Source organism: Drosophila bipectinata, chromosome 2R (genome assembly GCF_030179905.1).
Source record: "Drosophila bipectinata strain 14024-0381.07 chromosome 2R, DbipHiC1v2, whole genome shotgun sequence".
In the NCBI taxonomy this organism is placed as follows: Eukaryota; Metazoa; Arthropoda; class Insecta; order Diptera; family Drosophilidae; genus Drosophila; species Drosophila bipectinata.
The window spans coordinates 21,967,680-21,990,637 of record NC_091737.1 but is presented as its reverse complement, the minus strand read 5'-3'; the positions used below and the strand labels follow the sequence as shown (position 1 = coordinate 21,990,637).

General features: G+C 40.7%; 3 protein-coding genes and 12 non-coding genes across 15 annotated transcripts; 10 read left to right on the top strand and 5 right to left on the bottom strand.

Moving 5' to 3' along the window:
- Nucleotides 1-228: 228 nt before the first annotated feature.
- Nucleotides 229-774, top strand: Obp56e (Odorant-binding protein 56e). Its single transcript, XM_017237852.3, has 2 exons — nt 229-350; nt 410-774. Exons 1-2 carry the CDS (start codon nt 300-302, stop codon nt 749-751), a joined length of 393 nt encoding a protein of 130 aa, XP_017093341.1. The 5' UTR covers nt 229-299; the 3' UTR covers nt 752-774.
- A 150-nt stretch (nt 775-924) lies between these two features.
- LOC108122968 (thioredoxin C-1) lies at nt 925-1,615 on the top strand. The gene is made up of 2 exons (XM_017237850.3): nt 925-1,227; nt 1,284-1,615. Exons 1-2 carry the CDS (start codon nt 1,064-1,066, stop codon nt 1,531-1,533), a joined length of 414 nt encoding a protein of 137 aa, XP_017093339.1. The 5' UTR covers nt 925-1,063; the 3' UTR covers nt 1,534-1,615.
- Nucleotides 1,616-2,322: 707 nt separating this feature from the next.
- On the top strand, nt 2,323-2,396 carry TRNAI-AAU (transfer RNA isoleucine (anticodon AAU)). The gene has a single exon. It is a non-coding gene; the product is annotated as a tRNA-Ile (tRNA).
- A 92-nt stretch (nt 2,397-2,488) lies between these two features.
- Nucleotides 2,489-2,562, top strand: TRNAI-AAU (transfer RNA isoleucine (anticodon AAU)). The gene has a single exon. It is a non-coding gene; the product is annotated as a tRNA-Ile (tRNA).
- A 132-nt stretch (nt 2,563-2,694) lies between these two features.
- Nucleotides 2,695-2,768, top strand: TRNAI-AAU (transfer RNA isoleucine (anticodon AAU)). The gene has a single exon. It is a non-coding gene; the product is annotated as a tRNA-Ile (tRNA).
- Nucleotides 2,769-5,307: 2,539 nt separating this feature from the next.
- Nucleotides 5,308-5,379, bottom strand: TRNAM-CAU (transfer RNA methionine (anticodon CAU)). The gene has a single exon. It is a non-coding gene; the product is annotated as a tRNA-Met (tRNA).
- Nucleotides 5,380-5,589: 210 nt separating this feature from the next.
- Nucleotides 5,590-5,661, top strand: TRNAM-CAU (transfer RNA methionine (anticodon CAU)). Its single transcript has one exon. It is a non-coding gene; the product is annotated as a tRNA-Met (tRNA).
- A 148-nt stretch (nt 5,662-5,809) lies between these two features.
- Nucleotides 5,810-5,881, bottom strand: TRNAE-UUC (transfer RNA glutamic acid (anticodon UUC)). The gene has a single exon. It is a non-coding gene; the product is annotated as a tRNA-Glu (tRNA).
- Nucleotides 5,882-6,209: 328 nt separating this feature from the next.
- TRNAE-CUC (transfer RNA glutamic acid (anticodon CUC)) lies at nt 6,210-6,281 on the bottom strand. Its single transcript has one exon. It is a non-coding gene; the product is annotated as a tRNA-Glu (tRNA).
- Nucleotides 6,282-6,488: 207 nt separating this feature from the next.
- TRNAE-CUC (transfer RNA glutamic acid (anticodon CUC)) lies at nt 6,489-6,560 on the top strand. Its single transcript has one exon. It is a non-coding gene; the product is annotated as a tRNA-Glu (tRNA).
- A 291-nt stretch (nt 6,561-6,851) lies between these two features.
- TRNAE-CUC (transfer RNA glutamic acid (anticodon CUC)) lies at nt 6,852-6,923 on the bottom strand. The gene has a single exon. It is a non-coding gene; the product is annotated as a tRNA-Glu (tRNA).
- A 588-nt stretch (nt 6,924-7,511) lies between these two features.
- Nucleotides 7,512-7,583, top strand: TRNAE-CUC (transfer RNA glutamic acid (anticodon CUC)). The gene has a single exon. It is a non-coding gene; the product is annotated as a tRNA-Glu (tRNA).
- Nucleotides 7,584-7,948: 365 nt separating this feature from the next.
- On the top strand, nt 7,949-8,020 carry TRNAE-UUC (transfer RNA glutamic acid (anticodon UUC)). The gene has a single exon. It is a non-coding gene; the product is annotated as a tRNA-Glu (tRNA).
- Nucleotides 8,021-8,510: 490 nt separating this feature from the next.
- On the top strand, nt 8,511-8,582 carry TRNAE-UUC (transfer RNA glutamic acid (anticodon UUC)). The gene has a single exon. It is a non-coding gene; the product is annotated as a tRNA-Glu (tRNA).
- An 8,329-nt stretch (nt 8,583-16,911) lies between these two features.
- Or56a (Odorant receptor 56a) lies at nt 16,912-18,598 on the bottom strand. Its single transcript, XM_017237983.3, has 6 exons — nt 18,298-18,598; nt 17,813-18,243; nt 17,543-17,758; nt 17,378-17,479; nt 17,074-17,226; nt 16,912-17,005 (listed from the first exon to the last, which is right to left on the bottom strand). The coding sequence occupies exons 1-6, from the start codon at nt 18,596-18,598 to the stop codon at nt 16,949-16,951; spliced, it is 1,260 nt and encodes a 419-aa protein (XP_017093472.2). The 3' UTR covers nt 16,912-16,948.
- Nucleotides 18,599-22,958: the final 4,360 nt, after the last annotated feature.

Here is a 22,958-nt window from a genome sequence, read left to right as displayed (position 1 = left end):
CATTTTAAAGCACGTTTCGAAAATTATTAATAAACTGCAGAAATCCCATGAAAGCCTTCGTTTTAGCCTGACTGATGGCTGGCAAGATATATAGTAACACCTTACAGAAAAAGCAAGTCAGCATGCGGTTGTAGTTTTTAAGCGAATCCAAATGAGAAGAAAGGGAACCATTAACTGAATATGGTAATACGATCAAGACGCAAAGTCCATCATCTCGAATCGTATAAATGCTCACTGACTTTGGGGGTAAGACAACAGTTTCGATTCTAACTGATTCTAAGCAACTCCCGATCAGCAACATGAAAGTAATCATTGTATTGGCTGCCTTTGCCGTCATGGCCTCCGCTCTGGTAAGACATCTGGGCTTAAAGGACCAATATATCCTTACTAATAATATAACTGCCTACAGGAACTCACCGACACCCAGAAGGCTGAAGTCAAGGCCCGTGCCAAGGCTTGTGCCGAACAGGAGGGAATCACCAAGCTCCAGGCTGTGGCTCTTCGCTCTGGAAACTTTGCCGACCCGGATCCCAAGGTCAAGTGCTTCGCCAACTGTTTCCTGGAGAAGAGCGGTTTTGTCGCCAACGGACAGATCAAGCCCGATGTGGTTCTGGCCAAGTTGGGTCCCATCGCTGGCGAACAAAAGGTTAAGGAGGTTCAGGCCAAGTGCGACTCCATCAAGGGAGCCGATAAGTGCGCCACCAGCTACGAGCTGTACAAGTGCTACTACAATAACCAGGCTCAGATCTAAGCTTATTCTCAATAATGTAAATATCTCAAAAATAATTAAATAAATATTTGGGCAAGAAAATTGTTATAATAGGGTATTCATTTTTTCTAGGCTTCTTCTGTAAGATTTTTCTTGCAAAGTAGTCTATGGATTTTCTGTTTTAACCTTAAAGGTTTAAACATCGGCCCTGTTCATCAGTTACATTCCAAACATCGAGCCTGACGTACAATTTAGAAGCTAAAATTTTTCTTTTTCTGTTTGAATTTGTTAAAATTAAAATTATTCATTTATTTTTTGGATAATCTAAATTTTATTTCCCAATTTCAAAACAAAATGTCGGTCTATCGTAAGCGCCTCATGAACCTAATGAAGGCCCACCGCCGACTGACCTCGGGATCCAACCGCCGCCAGCCAATATTCGATGTTGAGACCAGAAAGGATTTCGAGAAGAGGGTGATAAACAGTGATCGTCCTGTAGTGGTTGATTTTCATGCCAGGTAAGTTGGAAGCCCTTAGAACTTGAGATTCCACCGGCTAAGTATCACCTGGTTAGCTGGTGCTGCCCTTGCAAGGCCCTGGCTCCCCGGCTGGAGAACATTGTCAGTGAACAGGGTGGCAGGGTGCGATTGGCACGCGTGGACATCGATGAGCACGGAGAACTGGCCATGGACTACAATGTGGGCTCCGTGCCGTCCCTGGTGGTCATCCACAAGGGCAAGGTCGTTAACCGGATGGTTGGGCTTCAGACAAGCGAGTATATCCGCGACTGGTTGAAGAAAGTGATGTCACATGACGATAATTAATTCAAGGATATGTCATTCAAATAGTGGGATTTCGTACAATGTAGGCTCGAATAAAGTTGGCTTTAAGCAATGTAAACGGCAACACGTTTTTAATTAATTTTTCATTTAACCAATTTATTGACAAGCTATTGTGACAAGCACTGGAAAAAAAACTATCTATGAAAGATAGTTACACTATCAAGATTTTTTTTCTGATATTGGATTATTTTCCTCTCTGTATATCTATAGAAAGAGGTCCTGTGTAGCTCCTGTCTCTCAGTGGCGGCAATTCAAAATGCAAACAATGTCTCGTCTCGTGCTCAAACCATTTGTGGATCGGCGCCGTTGTGGATTTGCAACTGCAACAAATACAACAATACAACATGTATCTCAATTGTTTGCTTATTTGTTTGCCAAAAACAACAAGCTTTCTCTCGCTACCGCTATTGGCGAATATGTCCTTTTATTCCATACATATATACGTATATCCTTGCTGTCTGGGCGAGGACATTGCTTGGGGGGAATGTCTCTAATTGATTTTGGTAATGTTGCTTTTTAATGAAGTGTCAAACGTTCTCCAGCGATGATGCATGTGGTGTCGCCCAGACCTCAAATCCCACAGGAGCTTCTCCAGAGAAACATAATTAATGCCGTCTACCGTGTGTGGGTAAATTAATTATAGCAACCGAATAAAATCTCTGGTGTTTGCTTATCTATTTATTTTTTTTCAATGGGTGATCTATTTATAGCTCCCCAATAGAGACGACACCTTCCCCAAGAATGGGGGTCTAGGATCACTGTCGTCAGCAAGGCCCATTAGCTCAGTTGGTTAGAGCGTCGTGCTAATAACGCGAAGGTCGCGGGTTCGATCCCCTCATGGGCCATGATTTAATTTTTTTTTTGTTCAAAGAAGTCTATTTTTAATAAAACTTTATCTATTATTATTTTATTTTAATCATTTAGTAACGGTATCATGGGCCCATTAGCTCAGTTGGTTAGAGCGTCGTGCTAATAACGCGAAGGTCGCGGGTTCGATCCCCTCATGGGCCATACTTATTTTGCTTTTACTTTCTGGAAATTTTAATAAGTCACCAAAAATATAGACTGAAAGGATATAAGCATATTGTTTTTTTTTATATATTTAAAACAAAATTATTTTCTATAACCCTCAAGTATATGAAAGGCCCATTAGCTCAGTTGGTTAGAGCGTCGTGCTAATAACGCGAAGGTCGCGGGTTCGATCCCCTCATGGGCCAGATTTTTATATTTTTTTTTTCCATTTATTTCATTTCAACAACCCAAATCACTTGCTACAATTAAAATTTTAAAGTAAAATTGTTGACAATCCGCAGTCCCAACTGGAGTTTGTTTGTACTGGACCCACAAAATAGATTTGCCGCAATGTAATTGAGTATTTGTATTCAATTAAGACTTATTTCAATATTTGCATAAATTCTGCAGCACCAAAGCGCCAGACATCCGAGCAGACACAAGAGTCTGCAGTCCAGTGGAGTGCAGTCCAGTTGAGTCCTCAAGCGGGTATAAATCCCTCATATGTTCGGGCATAATTTGCTGAAACGTAACTTGAACAAACAGCCAAAATGCCGAGTGGATGGAGTAGGAAGTGGTGGAGTGGATGTCCACGGTCCAGTCCACGCTCCAGTCCACGAATTCACGAATCTCCGGACCCGTCCAACGAGGTGTGGGTCCATGTGTGCACACTGTCTGATTTTGACAGCCCGCATAAAGCGGCCAAAGGACACTGGCGGCGACAGGATGCCTGTGTGTGTCCAGGATGCCTAGGTAAACACTCAGAGAAAGGGCTAGCTAAATGCATTCCCCCCCCCCCCCCCGGGCACGCCTGGTGTTGAATGGCGACAAAAACTGCAACAAATATTAATTTTTATTATGCAAACATTGCTTTAATTACATTATTTTTGCGTATGCCCCGGCAAACAAACTTTCCCCATCGACACTCTGTGTGTGTGTGTCCAGCTCTTCAGTTCTCCAGTTACGTGCAAAATCCCCTCATCGCTCTGATCAATCACTGGAAAATTGGATTTTCATATGTGCGGCTCCCACTCACTCCTCCTCTTTGGGTCCGGGCCCTGAAGTTTATACAATTTCCGATATCCACCGTTGCCTTGTGGCGTTAAAATCAATCGTTTCCCCCCCTTAACCACCAATCGTTTGACAAGCACAAACACAAACTTAATCAGATCCCCCCCTGAATTGGTCAATAATTTTTAAATACAAATCAAGTGTTAACTAAGGGCTTAATTGTGGGCTGTAAAAATTATTGTACATGCTGCCAGGATATTTTTTTTAAGTTTAAATTTAAATAAATAAGCATGGCTTTTTGCGATTCTTATACAGAAAACCCTTTAATTGATATGTCTAATTTTAGTTACTAGTCATGACACTCAATATTCTAAGACACACCATCAAAAATGTGTAACTTTTAACGCCTCTAAAATTGCTGAATTGTAAAAAAAACCGAAAAAAACTAAAAGCAGGAACTCGGATGACCACAAATGCTCCGCAAAATACTGACAACGTGGGATTTTAACACTCCCCAGATGACTGCGTCAAGCTGAATTGATCCGGAACCCTTTGCCGTCTCAATGAAAAGCCATGGAGGAAAGTCCTCCTCCTGTGATGGCTATATGTCCGTCTAGCTAGCTTTTTTTTCATCCTTTGGATGGATGCCCTGGCTGACGGAAATTCGATTTATTTTCATCAATATTCAATGTCATTGGAACATCTTGGTGGCAAAACCAAAAGCGTACATCAAGCATGTCACCCAATGGCAGCCAGTGGCAACAAAACCAACAATCCGCAAGGAGAACAAAACCCTCCAGTACCCTCCTATGGAAATGGACTTTGTGGCTTGCAACTTTTTTGAGGGGGGGTTTTGCTATTAAAATTTGATGCGCATGTTGTTGTCTCGTTGTCGCAACTGCACGTGCCGTGCCGTGAATGTCCACCACCCACCCACTAGGGTAACCCTTTTTTCCAGGTGGAAATGTCGCAGTCTGGCGCAGTCCATGGGGTTATACCAAAAACTCGGTCTCGATTCGGTCTCTGCTCTCTGCCATTGCATATTTAAACAAATTTATTTGCAATTTAGTGTTTGCGGTTGGTTTTCAGTGGCTGGGAGTGACCTACCCCCACCTGGTCGGTCATGGAGAACCTTTCCAGCTGAATGATTTTATGCAATTTCATTGCATACTTTTAAGTGGCGCGAAAATTAATTAAAATTTTTGCAATTTATTGACAAATATGTCAATTTGATTGGCATCGGTAGGAAAGTAACACTCTCTTGAATATTTACAAAAAAAAAAGGAAACTGTCAAATTTTCTGATGCCACAGAGTTATGAATAAAACGACACAAACTTTCCCAATTTGTTGGAGTTATTCATAAATAGACTGGATGGCAGGATTTTTGTTTAACTTTAATATTCAGAATCTCGGGTTTCTCGGCTTCACAGCCATATCGCACACCTCTTAGCCGGGCAAACAGAACCGGCAAAAACCAACAAAGCCCCATCCGTTGTTATTAAAGCCATAACTGTGCCAGTGGGCAAAAAAAAAAAAGGATGCAACAAGGATGCACGTTCGCCTGAATCCGCGTTATGCCACCGTGAGATAACAGAGGAGGCCCGAGTAAATATATAATCCTCGTGAGCTGGATGGCAGCCAGTTACCCAGTGACATGCATTGTGTTAAAAAAAGAAGTCGAATATCACAAAATAATATTCAAAAATATTCAAATCCCGATTGAATTACATTCTTAGCAGAACAAGGTTTCGATCCTCGGACCTCTGGGTTATGGGCCCAGCACGCTTCCACTGCGCCACTCTGCTTATTGAAATAGCCTTATTTCAAAGGCTTTCTTAAAACAAAGGGATAAATAAAATCCAAGCTAGACTAACAAAAACCCAGCTTTTTATTTTATTAAAACTATTATTTAACATTATTGCAAATTAGTCAAATTTTTAGTAAAAATATTAAAATCCTTGCCAATTTTTTAACTTTTTGCATACTGCGATATTTTTTTGCCAACCCTTCTACACAGCAGAGTGGCGCAGTGGAAGCGTGCTGGGCCCATAACCCAGAGGTCCGAGGATCGAAACCTTGTTCTGCTAGATTGTAATTTCAATCCTTAAGGGTTTGAATTTTTTGTTTACTTCTGAAACATTTCAATAACTATTTTTCTATTTCAAAAAATAGAAAATAAAATGTATTTGTTGCTAGACAATTGAAAAAAAATTAAAAAAAAAACAAAAAAATTACTTCCCATACCGGGAATCGAACCCGGGCCTTCTGGGTGAAAGCCAGATATCCTAGCCACTAGACCATATGGGATATGGAAATCAACTAGACCAATATTCGTTTTATCATCAACAAAAAGTTATTCTTAAAATATTAAGGCAGAACGACTAATTTTAAAGAAATAGCTAATTAATATCTTATGAAGTTATTTTTTAAAGACTAACAGTAACTACATTCAAGATATACATGATTTGTAAGCTTGGAAATACAATTTTCTGTCAATGGCGACTTGGGTGACTAAAATAATTTCTGTATTGATTTTCTACAATGGTATAGTTTCATGTAAAAACCAATAAGTTCTTTGCAAAAATAAATAAGTAATTTATAAGAAAGCAAAGAAAAAAAAAGTATTCTACCATATTTCCCATACCGGGAATTGAACCCGGGCCTTCCGGGTGAGAGCCGGATATCCTAACCACTAGACAATATGGGACTTGATGTTCAGCTGACAAAAACTAAACTTCCATTTCGATGATTCGATTGTTGGAATTAAATTTAAATTAAAATAATTCAAATTGCTTAGATTATTTGGCTGCCAAATTATCATTAAACATTTCGAGAAATAAAACTGGCTGGAAATGAAATGCCTAAAAATAACTTCAGCACATTAATAAAATTCATTTGTCGTCAGATTGGTATATCCCATATTGTCTAGTGGTTAGGATATCCGGCTCTCACCCGGAAGGCCCGGGTTCAATTCCCGGTATGGGAAATATGGTTAATTAATTTTTGTTTCTTTTTTTAAATTTTTATTTTCCTTAATCTTTTTGCGAAGAATAACTATAGTTTTGGGGAAAAAAACAGAAAGTATGTATTTGCAAAGCATATTGGCTCAAAAGTTTTTAGTAATAACTTTTGACCGATGTTTTTTTATCCCTACACTTAATACAATAAAACAAAAAAAAACAGTTTTAGGTAAATAGAAAAATAGGTAAATTAATTATAATAATAACAAAATAATAGAACATGTATGAAAAACAAAAAATATTAAACTTGTTACAGTTTCCCATACCGGGAATTGAACCCGGGCCTTCCGGGTGAGAGCCGGATATCCTAACCACTAGACAATATGGGAGGTGATGGCTCCAACGACAAAATGATTAGAAGACTGGCTTAGTTGTGACGAAGAAACTTTATTTGTGAACACATGTCCAACAATCTGAAGAAAATGAGTCATGTTGCATGAATCAGTTTCTTCAAGAAACTTTCTTGCTTAATTTTATAAAAAAAACTATTATTATTTGTAAGCTCCTTTAGATGGTTTATTTATTTTTTATATTTATAGTAATAGTAGGCAGTAAGTTACTGACTTGCAAGTTATCGGAAATTGTAAGCTATGAAAAATTAAAATTATTTGTAAACGTTATAAAGCTCATTTAGTAAATAAGAATTTTGGGGAAATCATTATAGAGAAGAAACAAAAACAATATATCATTGGTTCCTAGACTGTTGGAAGTTCTTCATGAAAGGAATAAAGTAAGTAACTTGTGTTAAACAAGCAAAAGTTTATGAAAAAAATCATAAATAGCCATGAACATACATATATCGAGTAATAGGCAAAGCAATACATATATTCTCGTCCTACATTTATTTCATTTCAGCAAAGACTTTTAAAGTGTGCTCAGTTAAGTTAAGTACTGTAGTTACCATCGGCAACATCACCTCCCATATTGTCTAGTGGTTAGGATATCCGGCTCTCACCCGGAAGGCCCGGGTTCAATTCCCGGTATGGGAAAAGCGGTGTCATTCGCTTACTTTTCGCTAAGTAAAAATACTTTTTATTTAATTTATTTTATGTTTTATTTTTAATTCAAAAATAAAATTAACCGTTTTGCTTATTACTTTTCATAAAAAATGTCTTTGAAACAAACATTGCAATACTTTAGTTTTTGATTGAATACGAAGCCAAGTTGCAGTATTTCTAATATGCTTCAATTATTTTCTGTGTCGGTTTTATTTGGCTTTTACAATGCAATTTTAAATGCGAATTTTTTTAAATTAGTATTGTTTTTAGTATTATTATTATATTATATTATTTGAAACAAATTACTCTTTTCTAACTCAGTTATAAAATTGAATTTTGACACGGCGATAACCATATCCCATATGGTCTAGTGGCTAGGATATCTGGCTTTCACCCAGAAGGCCCGGGTTCGATTCCCGGTATGGGAAGTAATTTTTTTGATCATATTAAAAACGTTTGCTTGATATTTTATATGTTTATTTTATTATTTATATATTTTTTTTTTATAATTTTGCACAGGTTTCTTTCGAGGTAGTGTCTGTGGAAGCCTTGTTTGTGGTGTGTCTCAAAGGTTTACTTATAAACTGTGTTCCATAAGTAGTTTTCAAAGATTCTTAGAGTGAATGGCTATTTATTCATAAATAAATACTGACATAAAGAGTGAGGACAAAACACGTGCTATGTTATCATAATATTGTGTAGAATCTATGCATATTATAGCATTATGTTGTTTCCCCATATGCATTTAGATCCAACCTTTTTGGCCCTACTTCATTCTACCCTGCTTGGTTCTGTGGTTGTTATATTAAATAAGTTAATTTATACTATTAAAATATATTAAGACTCATTTAAATTAAATATAGTGATTCTTGGTAGGCCCCGGTAACAAAACAGCATTCTGGCCCTCATTCCAACGTGTCCCATATGGTCTAGTGGCTAGGATATCTGGCTTTCACCCAGAAGGCCCGGGTTCGATTCCCGGTATGGGAAATGATCTTTTTGATTTTTTCAATTTAAACGAGTTTTAGAATCGTTTTTCATGTGTTAGAATCTAAAATTCTGAAGACTCTCTGTAGCGCCCTCTTGCGGTACTTTTTGACAACAGGCATTATCAGTTTTTTTTTAGTTTTTTTTTGTGCTTTATAATTCTCAAGCGGTTATGGCAGGTCGTGTGTCTAGACTGGTCTGTTGGCCACGAAACGATTGTCATTAGTAGTGGTAGACTGACGTTCTACCCAAATACTAAAAGGCCAATTGATGTTAAAAAATTATGACACTTGTGTGATTATAATTTAGTACCACGGATCTGGCGGGGTTGCTCTTGCCTAGAACTGTCGGTTTAACTGATGGTCTTTAAACTAATGAACGCTTTTTATAAAAAATAAATTTCAAAATTGGTAATGGAAAGTGGCTTAAAGTAGGTACACTTTATCGTTATATCTCTGATGGTCTTTTATTGCGAAGATTTGTAAAGAGGTGGAGAATATAGGGGGCTCTGTGTCTTCCAACCGAATGAAAGTGGCCGTCGACCCAGCCAGTCATCTGTCTATATGTCTATCTGGTATCTGAAAGCTGGCCGTGACCGTGACAACGAAAATCATCAAACTGTTGGCTCGCGCACTGGGCTCTTGTTCCGTCTGCCAGACAGCCGGAGAGTATTTCAAGCTATTTTTTTTCGGCCAAAAATTTACATAAAAATCGCATTACACTTAACATCCACTTTGCTAAACGAAGCGCATGAAAGCGAAGCGCCACGTGGTTTGGGCCATGCTCCTCTGTCCCGGTCTCGGGCTCCGGCTCTCAACAGTTGTGCTTTTGTAAGCCGACGCTTCTCATCATGTGTGTGTGTGTGTCTGAGTGGGTGGCAGGTTGTGGGTGGTAGTGGATAGTGGGTGTTGGGTGTTGGGCTGTCGGTGTGGGAGTGCGTTATTCATGTGCAAACGGTTTGAAGTGCATGGCGGCCTACGAAAATTAAATTAAAAAGCACACACGCCAAAGGACTTGGGCGCCAAAAACAGTTTGTGTTTTCAAAAAAATTGAAAATGGGCGGACCAATACTATTTTTGGGAGGGTCTTAAACCAACAAATAATTGGTATATAGAGCCCCAACTTCAATTAACTTTAAGTTAGAACTCGTAAAAATTCCAATGTCAATGCAAACTTCATAAATCAGTCGAGTTATTTCTCCAGTTTTCGAAATTCTTGGAAAAAAGGCGGCGAACTATTCACGACAAAATATTTTAGTGGATACGTGTCTAAAGGGGTCGCTTCACCCCCGAAGATGGGCGTGGTGGGGGCGGGTCAGTTGACGCTGTTGTTCTCATAAGTTGTTTGGTGCTGCCCCTGCCCCTGCTGCCGTTGCATTTGTTTTGGCATGTTTATTGCACTGTCAACGGCAATGCATGAAAAGTTTTAGTTAGCCAAGTTAAGTTGTAGTTGGTGACAAACCCTCTGCGTGCAGGAGTCGTATTTGCTCTCCCGGGGAGAGTACTCCCCTGCCACCCCTACCACCTCGACGACCTTTTGGCCTTTGCTTCGACCGTAACTGTTAATGTGTTTGAAGTCAAATTGTTTGCAGTCACGTGACCAGAAGCACCAACAACAACTCCCCATCTAAAAACAACTTTATCCATGATTAATCAGTTGCATTTAAATGTTGTATGATATCCTAGGCGTGGCCATAACCCTCCGGTGACAACTGCAACAATAGGAGGCAGGAGGATCCTTCCAGCTCCTGGCCAAGCCAAGCTCGAGTGCCCTGGCAGATGGGCCACTGGGCTTATTTTTTTTTTTTTTTTTTTTTTTTTTCGCGGTCTTTCAGAATTTGGAAATGGCTTGTGCATCAATAAGAGCATCAGCTAGCATTCCTGTATTCATCATAAAGCTTAGAGGCCCAGACGACCGAGGGGCGCTCAAGAAACGATTTGTTAGAGTATATTAAGTTATTTGTTAATTATTAAGCTAAGAGGAGTTAGTAAGGAAATTTAAAATTCTATATTTTAAATTAGAGGGACAGGAAAGAGATGTAATAGAGTAGAGACCATTGTAGTTCGAACCCTAAAAGGGTCATGCAGTGCATATGTCGAACTACAACGGCTAAGGAACAGAGGACTAAAGTTTCGAGTCCTTCTATTAGGAATGTTGAAATTTAAGCGTGTTAGTAAATGCTGGCTATCTACATCCCCGTTGATAAGGTTATGCAGAAAAACTACACCGAGCATTGTCCTACGATTTGTTAAGCTAGGTAAGTTAATAAGTAAAAGTCTGCTACTGTAGGATGGAAGCTGAAGATTTGCATCCCAGTATAGACCTCTAAGTGCAAATATTAAAAAGTTCTTTTGTACGGATTCTATGCGGTCCTTATGTACTCCATATTGGGGACTCCAGACACATGAACCGTACTCTAGTATCGGACGGACCAAAGAAATGAATAAAGTTTTGGTTATATAGGGGTCATTAAATTCTTTTGACCACCTTTTAATAAAACCAAGGACTCCTTTAGCCTTATTAACCATTAAGGAAATATGGTCGGCAAATTTAAGTTTTATGTCTAATAGGATGCCGAGATCATTAACCTGGGTTAATTTTTCTAAGGCAATCCCATTAATGGAATACGTAGCTTGCAGAGGGCAAGAACGATAAAAAGACATATGCTTGCATTTTGATCCATTAAGTATTAGATCATTAGCCAAACACCATTTTTGAAAGTTATCAAGGTCAGACTGAAGACTGCATTGGGCAGAGATGGATTTATACTGAAGACAAAGCTTTACATCATCTGCATACATAAGAACTAGAGAGTTCGTTAAAGCAGGGGGCAAGTCGTTTATAAAAAGCGTAAATAATAACGGGCCAAGATGACTTCCTTGAGGGACGCCGGATGTAGCACGGACCAGACGGGACTGTATGTTTTTAAATAAGACTCTTTGTGTCCTTCCATCTAGGTAGCTGGAGATCCACGTTAAGAGGTCTTTAGGAAAACCCAGCATATTCAGTTTACTCAACAAAAGTGAGTGATTAACTGAATCAAATGCTTTGCTGAAGTCTGTGTAAATTACATCGGTTTGATATCCCTTACAAAAGCCGTCTATGACAAAGGATGTCAACTCCAATAAGTTTGTGGTGGTGGAGCGACGCTTAATAAAGCCATGCTGACAAGGAGTGATGATCGAAGAGCAAAGGTGTTGCAAATGAGGGGTAATTAATTTTTCAAATAACTTTGGAATTGCCGACAACTTAGAGATGCCTCTGTAGTTGGCAGCCTCGGACTTTTTCCCCTTTTTATGTAGGGGAATTATAAATGATTCCTTCCACTTAAGGGGAAAAATCGAGGTTTCCAAAGATAAGTTGAAAAGTCTTAGAAGAGGTTTGCACAGAGCCCTGGCGCAGTATTTTAGCACACAGCCTGGTACTCCGTCGGGGCCTGGCGAATAAATGGGTTTTACCCTTAAAAGACCAGATAATAAGTTGTTCTCAGAAAAAGACGGACAGAAAATAAGATTTGCTGCTTGAATGTTATATGCATAAGGCTGATCAGTCAATTTAGGAGGAGAATAAGTTGTTTGAAAAAATTCTGCGAATAGATCGGCAATGGCCTGATCCGAAGTCGCAGAGGAATTTTCAAACATAAGCAGAGGTGAAAAAGATACGTGTTTACGCTTAGTGTTTACAAAATTATAAAACTGCTTTGGATCCTGAGTAAATTGAATCCGGCAGCGGTCAATATAATTCCTATAACATTCAGCGTTATGCACGGTAAAATTCGACCGAGCTAGTAGGTATCTTGAGAAATCAACACTACTGCAGGTTTTTTTATATTTAAGTAAAAGCTTATTTTTTTTATTTTTTAGGTTAGTGAGGGACCTTGTATACCAAGGAGGATTTGTTGAAGCGGACGGATGTTTCCAAGGCACACATGAGTCAAAAAATGTATTTAAAGTAAAATAAAATTTTTCTAAAGTGACATTAAGATCAGTGCACGCCAGAATATCAGACCAGTCAAATGTATCGATAAGGCTATTAAGTTTTTGAAAATCAGCTTTACGGAAACAGCGAATCTTATTTACCACGCTCGGAGACATCTGATCGATACCAGGAGTGGTTTCGATTGAGACCTCCAGCGTGGGGTGATATGGATCCTCTGGGGCTGAAAGGGGAAAAGCTCTGGAGAGAGCGGTACCATCCGGATCAGATACAAAACATAAGTCTAAGAGCCGACCTAGCGAATTTCTAACATGATTGATCTGACCTAGGGACATGTCAAACATGCCCGCGGTGAAGTCATGGTAAGTTATAAGTGACAAAGATGGTGAGTTATCGACGTTGGACCACTTTAATTCTGGGATATTAAAGTCGCCCACCGCTACGAGTTGGTCACGATCCGTCATAAGATTAGAGACGTATCGAATAGCGGACAAATGCTGCCAATATGTGGGCGGTTCAGACATAGGAGGTATATATGAACATGTAATGTATAAAGCTTTCACGGACATAGTGATTTTAACGCAAATAAATTCTATGTCACCAAACTCTTGGGATTTCACCTCTTCAGAAGCAAAAGTAGAGTCTACCGAAATGAGGACTCCACCTCCTCTTCGCTGAGATCGATCCCGTCTAAAAGTGGTGTACTTACTTGGAAAAACTTCGGAGCTAAAGATCTCCGGATTTAACCAAGTTTCTGTAAATGCTATTATATGGGATGCAAAGAAAGAACTATCAGAATATAGCTTGGGGAGTTTGCTACGTAGCCCCCTAGTATTCTGATAGGTAAGAGTTAGTGAGGAAATTAGTTTTTTGGGTTAGAGGCCAAAGAAGAGGTGGAGGGTTGGTCAGTGGTTCCGATATTGGGAAGTCTCACTCCCACTGGTTTATTAACTTTTTTTTTAACGGAACTAGGCTGATGTTCTTGGACGAAAAGATTCTCTGGCCAAAAACTGGGAGAACAAATCGTCTTGAACATCAGCGCGGGCACACGAATCTTGAAAGAAGACGTGCGCCTTGTATAATTGTATTTAAATTTTTGTATGTCCTCCACCTTTATATCGGCTTTAGTTTTGGCTTTGATATAAGCCGAGATATCAATCTCTGAAGTATCAGGGGCAAGCCGAGAAACAAATATATGTTTCGATGGAGGAATCACCTGTAAGGGTTTTGGTGTCGCAGGTACAAGAACTGCAGCATCAGTCGGTGCCGGTGGTCCGGACTGTGGAATACCCTTTTGGGTGACCCTAATGGGGGTTTCGTTCCCTAGGACCTGTGGCATCACTTGAAGGGATGCCATGGCGGACATATCGGACAATTGCTCATTATCCCTGAGAAATTCTGACGAATTTTTCTCAGTTAAGGCCCTTGGGGTGGCCAGAGTTATAAGCGGCTGCATTAATGTCGGCTGAGCAGGCTGAGGCGGATCAGAAACAGCGGATTTCTTACGCTTAGGGGACTCATTTAGCAGCTGAAGGCCACTAAATTGAGTGTCAAGCGCACAGAGCTGGTCATTGATTTTACGAAAACCAGTGATCAGCTCTTTAAATCCATTTTTGGTCTGTCTCATGAACGACCTCATTTCGCCTTGCACAGCACGACAATTTTCGCAACAATAATGTATCCCAGACCTACGGGAAATGGCATCCGAAACTGATGCAGTGAAACCGGCACACTTGGCGTGCACGACGTTTTCACATAACCAGCAATGGATACTAGGCTGGGATGTGGAAATCGTCTTGTTGCAAGACTTAATGGCACAGACCAGTTTAAATTCCATTTTGTTTATTATTATTATTTTTTTTTTTTTTAATTTAATAAGGCAAAAATTAATATTTAAAAAGTTAAAAAACACAATACCTTGAACCACTGTGCCAAACAAGAAGCCGAAGCAGGAGCTTTGAAAGAGTGCACAAGAGAAATGCAGAAAATATAGATAAGCCGGGGAAGAAGCAGAGCTGAGCTATGCTTGGAATAGAATTTAGACAAATTATTAATTCGATTCCAAATATACCAAAGCACTCGCGAAGCGATACGGTTTAGGCTTTAAGATTGTTATGATTAACAAGATTTAATTCACAAAGTATGTAAACACCGGTTTACCAATATTTATCAAAAACGCAGTGCGCACAAAAAAACACGACCGTTCGCTTGAAAGAAGAGAGGGATTATGATTAATTTAATGCATTCAAAATTTAACTACAACTTCATTTCGGTTTATGGCGACGGGCAACAAATCGCCGTGCGTTAATTAATTTTAATAACCATCTTTATTCCACATAACAGCTGGCCAAGTCACGCGTGTGTGGCGTTTTAACTGTGCCATCGTAAATATTTAATGGCAAAACACTTAGTTGGCCAAAACGAGGAGCTTTGGTGCTCGTATTCCATGCAGGAGCTGTTGCATGAATAATAAATGGTAGTTGCCTAAAAAATGTTTACTATTCTTGAGCTAAGTATTCCTAATCCCCCGGCAATAATATTAATTTTAGGGTAATTCATTGAGTTTATTAGTATGTATACTTGATTTCCATCGGCTGTGCCAGTCTATTCTTGGCTAAAATTACACACACCTCACAAAAGTCAGGTTCCGGTTCACAGATATGACTACGCATAATCGTAACATACGACAATTCTTTGGCTTCACCTCGAGAAACACCCTTCCTGGGCATTTACTTCTTTAAGGGGGGGTTCTTTTTCTTTGTGGCCCCGTTCCCGGAATTACATTCCCTTTGAATTCATTTCCTTTGTGATGGTAGCAGCAGTGTATTGTAAATATTCATTACATGTGTGCAGCAAATTTTAATTTTTTTCACAAAACTGCAAAACCTTAAAAAAGGGGGTGGCTCAAACACTTACCACGCCACTCCATTTCCACCCAGCTCCTTGGAGGACGAGGGTTGGCACTGAGTGCACGACATTCATTGTCCTTAATGAACATTCGCATCCATTACGCTTGCATTATGTATGTAATGTCATAAATAATCAACAAAAAACGTGCTCTGTGAAAACCATAAAAAATTTGCCAATATTGCTTCAAATACCGGCAACAGATGCCACAAATTCGCTATGCCAACAGCCATGTGGTTTTCTATTTTTTTGCCAAAAATTCTATTTTAAGAAGAGGTAGCAACAATCAAGAGATTATATATATATAGAAGAAAATATAGTTGCTAGGTCTATTTTTAATAAACAAATGTTTTCTTATTGTACCACTTTTTGGCTCTGAAAATATTAGTCCTAAACACTTCCAAATATTTATGTATTTAGCCAGACTTAAGCACTCTCTATTGTTACTAAATAGTGCGTAAAAAAATAACAAAAGCCTTTTTAGAAAAATGCAACCCTTTTTTCGGTTTCAACATAAGTGATCTATGGATGCCGCGTAAATACAAAAAAGTTGTTTCTCATATATCAGCGCGTTATATCCAAAAATTTGTTCCTCGGGGAGATCGCAATCGAGTGGTTTACCAGCAACCCTTTTCACGCTGTTACCCAACTATCTGTGACCCTTGCTGTTGGTGTCACCCTCTATGGATGTGGACCTTGAGGAACCTGGGGTTTTTTTTTGAGTCTGGCATACCTGCCGTGCTCGTAACCCCGCCATTAATACTCATTAGTAGCCGAGGTTCGGCGTGTGCCTTTATCAGCCATTTAGCCACTTTGTGTAATCCCTGGGAGGACAAGAACCGCAACAATATGCGTGTTTATTTGGGTGTGGGCCCTTTCCAAGTCGTTCGTTTTTGTCTATACTCTTAATAATATTAAAAAATACACCCAAGGGGACAACGATTCGGTTTGTTTGGCTAGTTGGCGGTGACGGTGGTGGTGGTAGGTTGATGTATCTGGACGTTTGCTACAGCAGACGCATAAATATCCTTTGTGTTTAAACCCCCAAGACAATTAGAGAGGCACTGGGCGGAGGAGGAGGAGTGAGTGTTTGGCTGGAAAGAAGTGCAAAAATCGTTTTATATCCATTGAGAAAGACAATATAACAAAACAAAACAGTACAGAACAGGATACACACAATGCCACTGACATGCGACGTTTTCTGAAGTGATAAATGATGTTGCCTGTAACTTGCATTGGCTTTTTGAGTAACAGGCGACTCGTCTCCAGTTTTCCAGTTCGAGGCACGTTTATTTGCGCTGTAAAATGGTTTAGCATTTGCCTAGCTCCTGTGTAACACTCTTTCGAATCTTTATTGTTTTTTTGCTGTTTTTTTTTTATTCTTGTCTGACTTCCGTTTCCGCACAAAATGAATTGCATGGCTTGTTTACTGTCATGTTGGCCAAAACGGGTTGACAGGCGCAACGGCAAACGGCAAATGGCAAACGTCGTTTGATTAGCCCCGAGGCGATTCAAAGGCCCGACATCTAATACAAGTGGGAACTGCGGAGCAGATTAAAGTAGCTGTAGGCCCCACGCACAATCTGCAAAAAGGACATGCACTCAGAATCATTGAATTCTCATTTAGGGAGCATGTATCCCCCCCACGTACGTCAATGAAGGTCCTCAGATTCAGATCGACCAGCAGGGCCCGCATCTTCAGCGGCCTTTGGGCATGCATCATCACAAAGTGCAGCCTCCGCTGGAGAGGAATCTGAAAGTTGTACCAGTCCGAGGAATAGTAGGCAAAGGACAATTCATCGTGCTGCAAAAAAACAGAAAAAAAATCAAAGTTTAATCGGACACATCTGCAAGAGAGCAAGCAAAAGGGATATCCCCAGATAGACACAAATATCAACAAAGCTACGAAACGAGAATATTGTTGGATTCATTGTAGGTGGCTTTGTTGGACTCACACATTCGACGATTAAAGTGGCATGCCAATGATATATCCACAGAATAGAGGCCATCACGAATAGGTATATGAATATAAAGAAATAATCCATTTTGCTGGGGGCCTAAAATATAATTAATTTCAAAGAAATACTAAGAAATATAAATATATATATTTATAGACTCACTCCTATTAGCAAGGCAAAGAATAGAAAACACATCAGCACTGAAAATATAATAAAATCAGCCATGACTGGCACACAGATTAGACTTTGTAGCTCAAGGACGAATCTCCGAATTTTTAGTTCCTCCTCCACGAATTCCTTACAAAGTTTCATACGCCAGTGGTCCAATTCGATGCTCGTCATGTGTTCCTCAACCAAAACCGGATTAATTCTAGAAATCTTCAAAGAAAAAATCATATAATGGAACTACTTCGTACCCACAAGACTACTTACATCCATTTCCTCGACTCTTTTGTTCAAAATCTGCAGCTTAAGGTTGACATATTTCATTAGGCAAGTGATGAAAGTGTGCCATAGGGGAATGGTGGTTATGCCCAGGCCCAGGGCATACCAAGGCCCCAAATAGCCAATGAAGAAATTATCGCATAGCTGTCCAAAGGGATAAAGCTGAAACAATAGGATGGGCTGCTCCTCTCCACGCCGCACGGCGGCTGTGTTGAATACGGACTGGGGCAGGAAAATAGTCCTGTAGATGCAGTCGCCCCAGGCCATCAGACCGGCCACCACCGAGGGCACCCACAGCATCAGGGTGATGGTGCGGGTGTACACCTGGGTTTGAAAAAGCAAATCCATCTCCTGGTTATCAGCCTCGATCATGATGTTCCTTATATCCAAATGGGCAGTGCGCAATAGAGCAATGACTCCTGGAAAACGGGCTTCCAATTATAATGATTTTCCATTCAACTGCAGAGACTCACTATCCCGTTGGACATAGGCATTCAGGGTGGCGATGGACACCGCAAAATATTGGACGGCGGTGGCACAGCTGGTGGCGCCATCATTTAGGCTTTCGTAGCCCCTGAACACCCTGGCCAGCATCAGGCCACAACTAATCCAAATGGAGGCCGTGAACAGGGTGCAGCGAAATAAACTAAACCATGGCCTGGGTTCCTCCTCGGAGGCCACATATCCGTACCATCGAAAGTACTTCAAGTGGTATTCAAAAAGCGGATCGTTGAAGGTCTCCGCAGAGAGCAGAAGCTCCTTAACTTTAAACATTCTAACTGGTGTCCTAGCCACCTTTGAGTGGGGGTTTTATAGCCACTGATGAGGTGCTAAGTGGGGCTAATTGCATCGATGCCCTATTAAGTGCCAATAATTGTCCAATAATTGTCATTGTTTGCCGATTTGGTGACAGGTGCTATGGTTCTGCATAGACGATTCGGTTGCGAAGGCATCTGGCCTGAGGTAGGATTGGCCTTCAAATACAAACTGTCGTTGCCAACTTTAAATTTGATTTGCATGTTACTCTCACCAGGACCCGAAACTTTGGCCACATCCACATCCACATCCAGTGGCAGTAATGTCAAACGTGTTTAGACCGAGTTGCATGCGAGGGAAATTAAACTTTTGGCCAACTTTGGCCAGAGTGCCCCCTTCCGGTCAGAGGCAAAAGGCAAAAAGGGTAATCAGGTAATGGAAAATGAATAAATACGGTTGGATACGGAGAGTGGCTTTCCTCGAGGCTTTAAGAATTCTAAGGTGAACTAAATCAAGAGTCAATCAAGTGGTCAGATTGCTTTGCCAACTATCGACCTAATCTCAGGTGGGGTTCGAAAAGGTCCTGAGCATTCAAGGACCTGAGGCCAAATCGAGCAACTCGATTCGGTTTTGCATGTGACAATCATATGCAAAAAGGAGTTGAGTAATTCCCCAATATATACATGGAAGGCATCCAACGGATATTGTATCTGTGCTTCTGGTACGGCACGAGTGTGTCGTCTATTTCACAATTTGCATTTAATATCCTTGTGTGAATAATTTACAAATGCAATAAACGTAAATGCGTCGGAGGAAACGCACTCAGACATGACTCCATAGCGCCGACACCGATCTCCCCCAGTCCCGAATCCTGAATCCAGAATCCGAGTCCACAATGTGTAGCTTGGATGGGCGACACTCTGTACGCATATTTGTATGCTGCATGTTTGCAACAGTCTCTGTGATGTTTGTATTTTGCAAATGTGTAAATGCATTGGCAGCTTCTCGTATTTACCCTCTCTTTCACATCCATTAGACCTCTCTCTTTCTGTCTGTCTGTCTGACTGTCGGGCGTGAAATTTTCTGCAAGCAATAAGCCTGTAAGGATATTGAAAGTCACTCGTTTCTGGTATTTACTTATGCGTTTGTTTCATGTTCTACCAAACGAAAGGGGGGAGGCAAAGTATCTGTATCTGTATCAGTAACAGTGTTTGTATCTGTATCTTCTGGGTGTAGTGGCTTGGCGCTTTTCACGCCACATTTGCCAGGCTGGAGTAATCGGATATTAGCTCGCCTTACTTATTGTTATGGCATATTTATTGCAAGTCGGAATTGCATACGAAACTGCGTTCAGTTTTGTGGTTAACTTGCAGCTTTAACAATCTCATAACTAAAGGGATTTCCCCCATTGGGGGTTTTGGGAGGTTCCTGTGGTTTCCAACCCCGCCCAGCGGCATCCCGATCTCTCCATGACATCGTTGCGGCATCGGGCTTGTGGCATTTCCATATTTACTGCAATTGCGGTTCATTTCGAATGCCTGGCAAGTTTCCGTTCTAAATGGGTTACGAACTATATCCATTCTGTGAAGCTGAATGATATTTCATCAGTTTGCTGAAACTATGGCAACTTGTTGGGCGTGAAATATGGCCATATTTAACCTTAAATAAAGTCTTTCGAAAGTTCATCAACTTAAAGCGCAGCAAGGATGTGAGGTGGCTGGGGTCCTGGGCGCCAACCAGCCACTAAATTGTTTACACGCAATTTCATCAAAACAATAAATCATGCCGCTGAATCGGCACAACAAAGGCGGCGACAATGTCGACGTCCGCTTTTCCGCTTTTCCCCATAGCCTCTCCCCTCCCCCCTCCTGGCCCTTGCCTAACACACTCACTCACTCACCCACCAGACGACGACGTGACGTCAAGTTGACATTTGGTGAAAATCAAATCAAAAGCATTTTTCCGCACAGCGGAAGTGGCACAAGTAGCAGTCGAGCTCAGGGGCTCAAGTCAAAAAGTCAAACTTGGCAAACACACATTTATAACTGGCAGGATATAGGGAGGACCCACAAACACAGAAATAGCATACATAGGTTAAGTATGGTATATAGGGTCCTATATAAAGAGAATATATACACAGAGGAAAATATTCAATAAGATATTAAAGATACAGGAATTCATGGCAGAGCCTTTCTTTTCAACTTTATACAAGACTTTCCAAGACTTTTTAATATCTAATAATTTTAAATCTTTTTCTCTCTGTGTACTTTAGCGTTTTCTGCCTGACGGCCAGGTCATCAATCGTGCTGCTGTGGAAAAAGCCAGCCAGCCAGCCAGCCCGTTTCAGTTGCGCCATTTTATTTAATTTATAAGTATTACATTTAATATTAATTATACGCCACGTAAGCTCATTGCACACGCTGCTGAAAAGCCAGGTCCTTAAACATGTACGATTGCATGAGTGTGAGTGGGTATGTGTGTGAGAGAGGAAGGAGCAAGGACCACAGGTTTTTATTTTGCTCATTAACTATGCATGTTTGTTGGCACTGCAATGGCCACAATGGTCAACAGCGATGGGCGCTCAAAAGGGGCGTGCCAGCCGGCAATGGTCAGAACGGGAATACAGGACCAGAAACAGGAGCAAATTCCCATTTTAACCCCATTTTTTTTCTTACTTTTTCTTTGGCAATGCGGAAGGAAAAGAAAAATAACTGCGAGTTTCAAGTAACATAATGCTAAGATGATGAATATTAAATACTCTTTCAAGATATATTTTTAAAGAGTTTATGTTGGTTTTATACAGATTTATAGAATCTTAATATCCTTAAATTATAATTTTTTCAATTATAACTATTTCAAACTTATAACCAATTCCTCTATACCTTAATTCAGAGACAAGCCAACACGAAGCGTCCAAGTAAAAGTCCATAATGTTTAAATTGTGGTTCTCTACAAAAGCGAAAAATCAGCACAGCGAGTTTTTATTTGCATTAAGAAATTATAATTATGGCAGCTGCTTTTCCTCATCTACTCCCAGTCCTCAGCCACCTCAGCCACCCATTTCATCCGTGTTTCTCTACCACTTTTGGGGTTACTTTTGCCCTTTGCCGTAGTTTGTTGGCTTGTGTCTGACGGGTCGGAGTCCCGTCCTGGTTTTGGTCCTGGTGCTGGTGCCTGGTTCCCTGAAAGCCCGCCCTGACTGCGTGGGGGGCACGCTTTTTTAATTGAAAAGTGCAAAATAATGTTAAAGAAAAGTAAAAAGTAGTCGTGGCACAAAGTATACGCCAAGTATTCCGACCCTTGCCGTTTGGAATCCCGAGAGGCACGCCATCGTTTGTTTGTCCCTGTTTGGTGTGGGCAGATGAATGCAGTTTGTTTTTTTATTCCCTTCAACTTTTTGTATTTATTTCACTGCGCCAAAGGGAGCAGGAATCTAAGGGGGGAGAGACTGGGTTGCGTGTCCTGCTTCAAGGGGCGTCCCAAGGCATAAATTGTGGTCGGGAGGATAATGTTTTCTTCTGGCCGGGCTCTACCTGTGACTTTCTCCGGTAAGCCTTAGGGTGAATAAATCTTTGGGGGACTGACCACTTGGCCAGCTGCAAGAATCTTAAAAGTTGCAATCACAGAAATTTCTGGCCTGTTTTGACTTTGGCTTGGATTGAGTGTGAAGTCCAAGCCTACTATCTGATGGCTCTTGATCTAATTCCTCCAATCAGATCAATCACAGCTGCTGGGGCTATTGAGCTGCAAGTGTATTATTGGCGGGGCCAATCGCAAAATACTTCCTGTGGGCCATCCAGCTCGAATAATATTATAAGTTAGTTGCCTTTCCACACTTTCGGAGGCTCTCTTATCTAATTTGCAGCGCCCGGTATCAACACTTTGTAAAGCTGCCATAACGAGCGTTAAGTGGATGAAAGCCAGCTTCCATTTATCGGTAATTGCGTCACTGGCTGCGATTGCGATTGTCTGGGCACCTCTTAGCTGCGAAATGCATAGAATTTGCGCTACTTATGCTAAAAATCGCAGCTGCATTCCAACCACCTGGCCGGGCCAGGGCCAGGGCCCGGGGAAAGCCAAAGTAGGAAGGAAAATCGAGTCAGAGTTTGCCATCTTCAATCGGCGGCGAAGGCCAAATGAAGCATGTAATTCGCCTAGAACTAGCGCTGCAGCTTCTACAGCTTCTATAGCATCTCCAAGCTACAAGTAATTCCGAATTGATGGCGCGAAAATTACGACAAGCGCTTTGAGCCAAAGTTAAGAAGCCGAGAACAACCGTTAGGAAGCTCCAGAGCCAGTCAGCCGTGAAATGCAACTTGCTGGCTAAATTGCAGCGTGCAGCACATTTTATTTGGTGGCCCCGAGCTACTAATTGTAT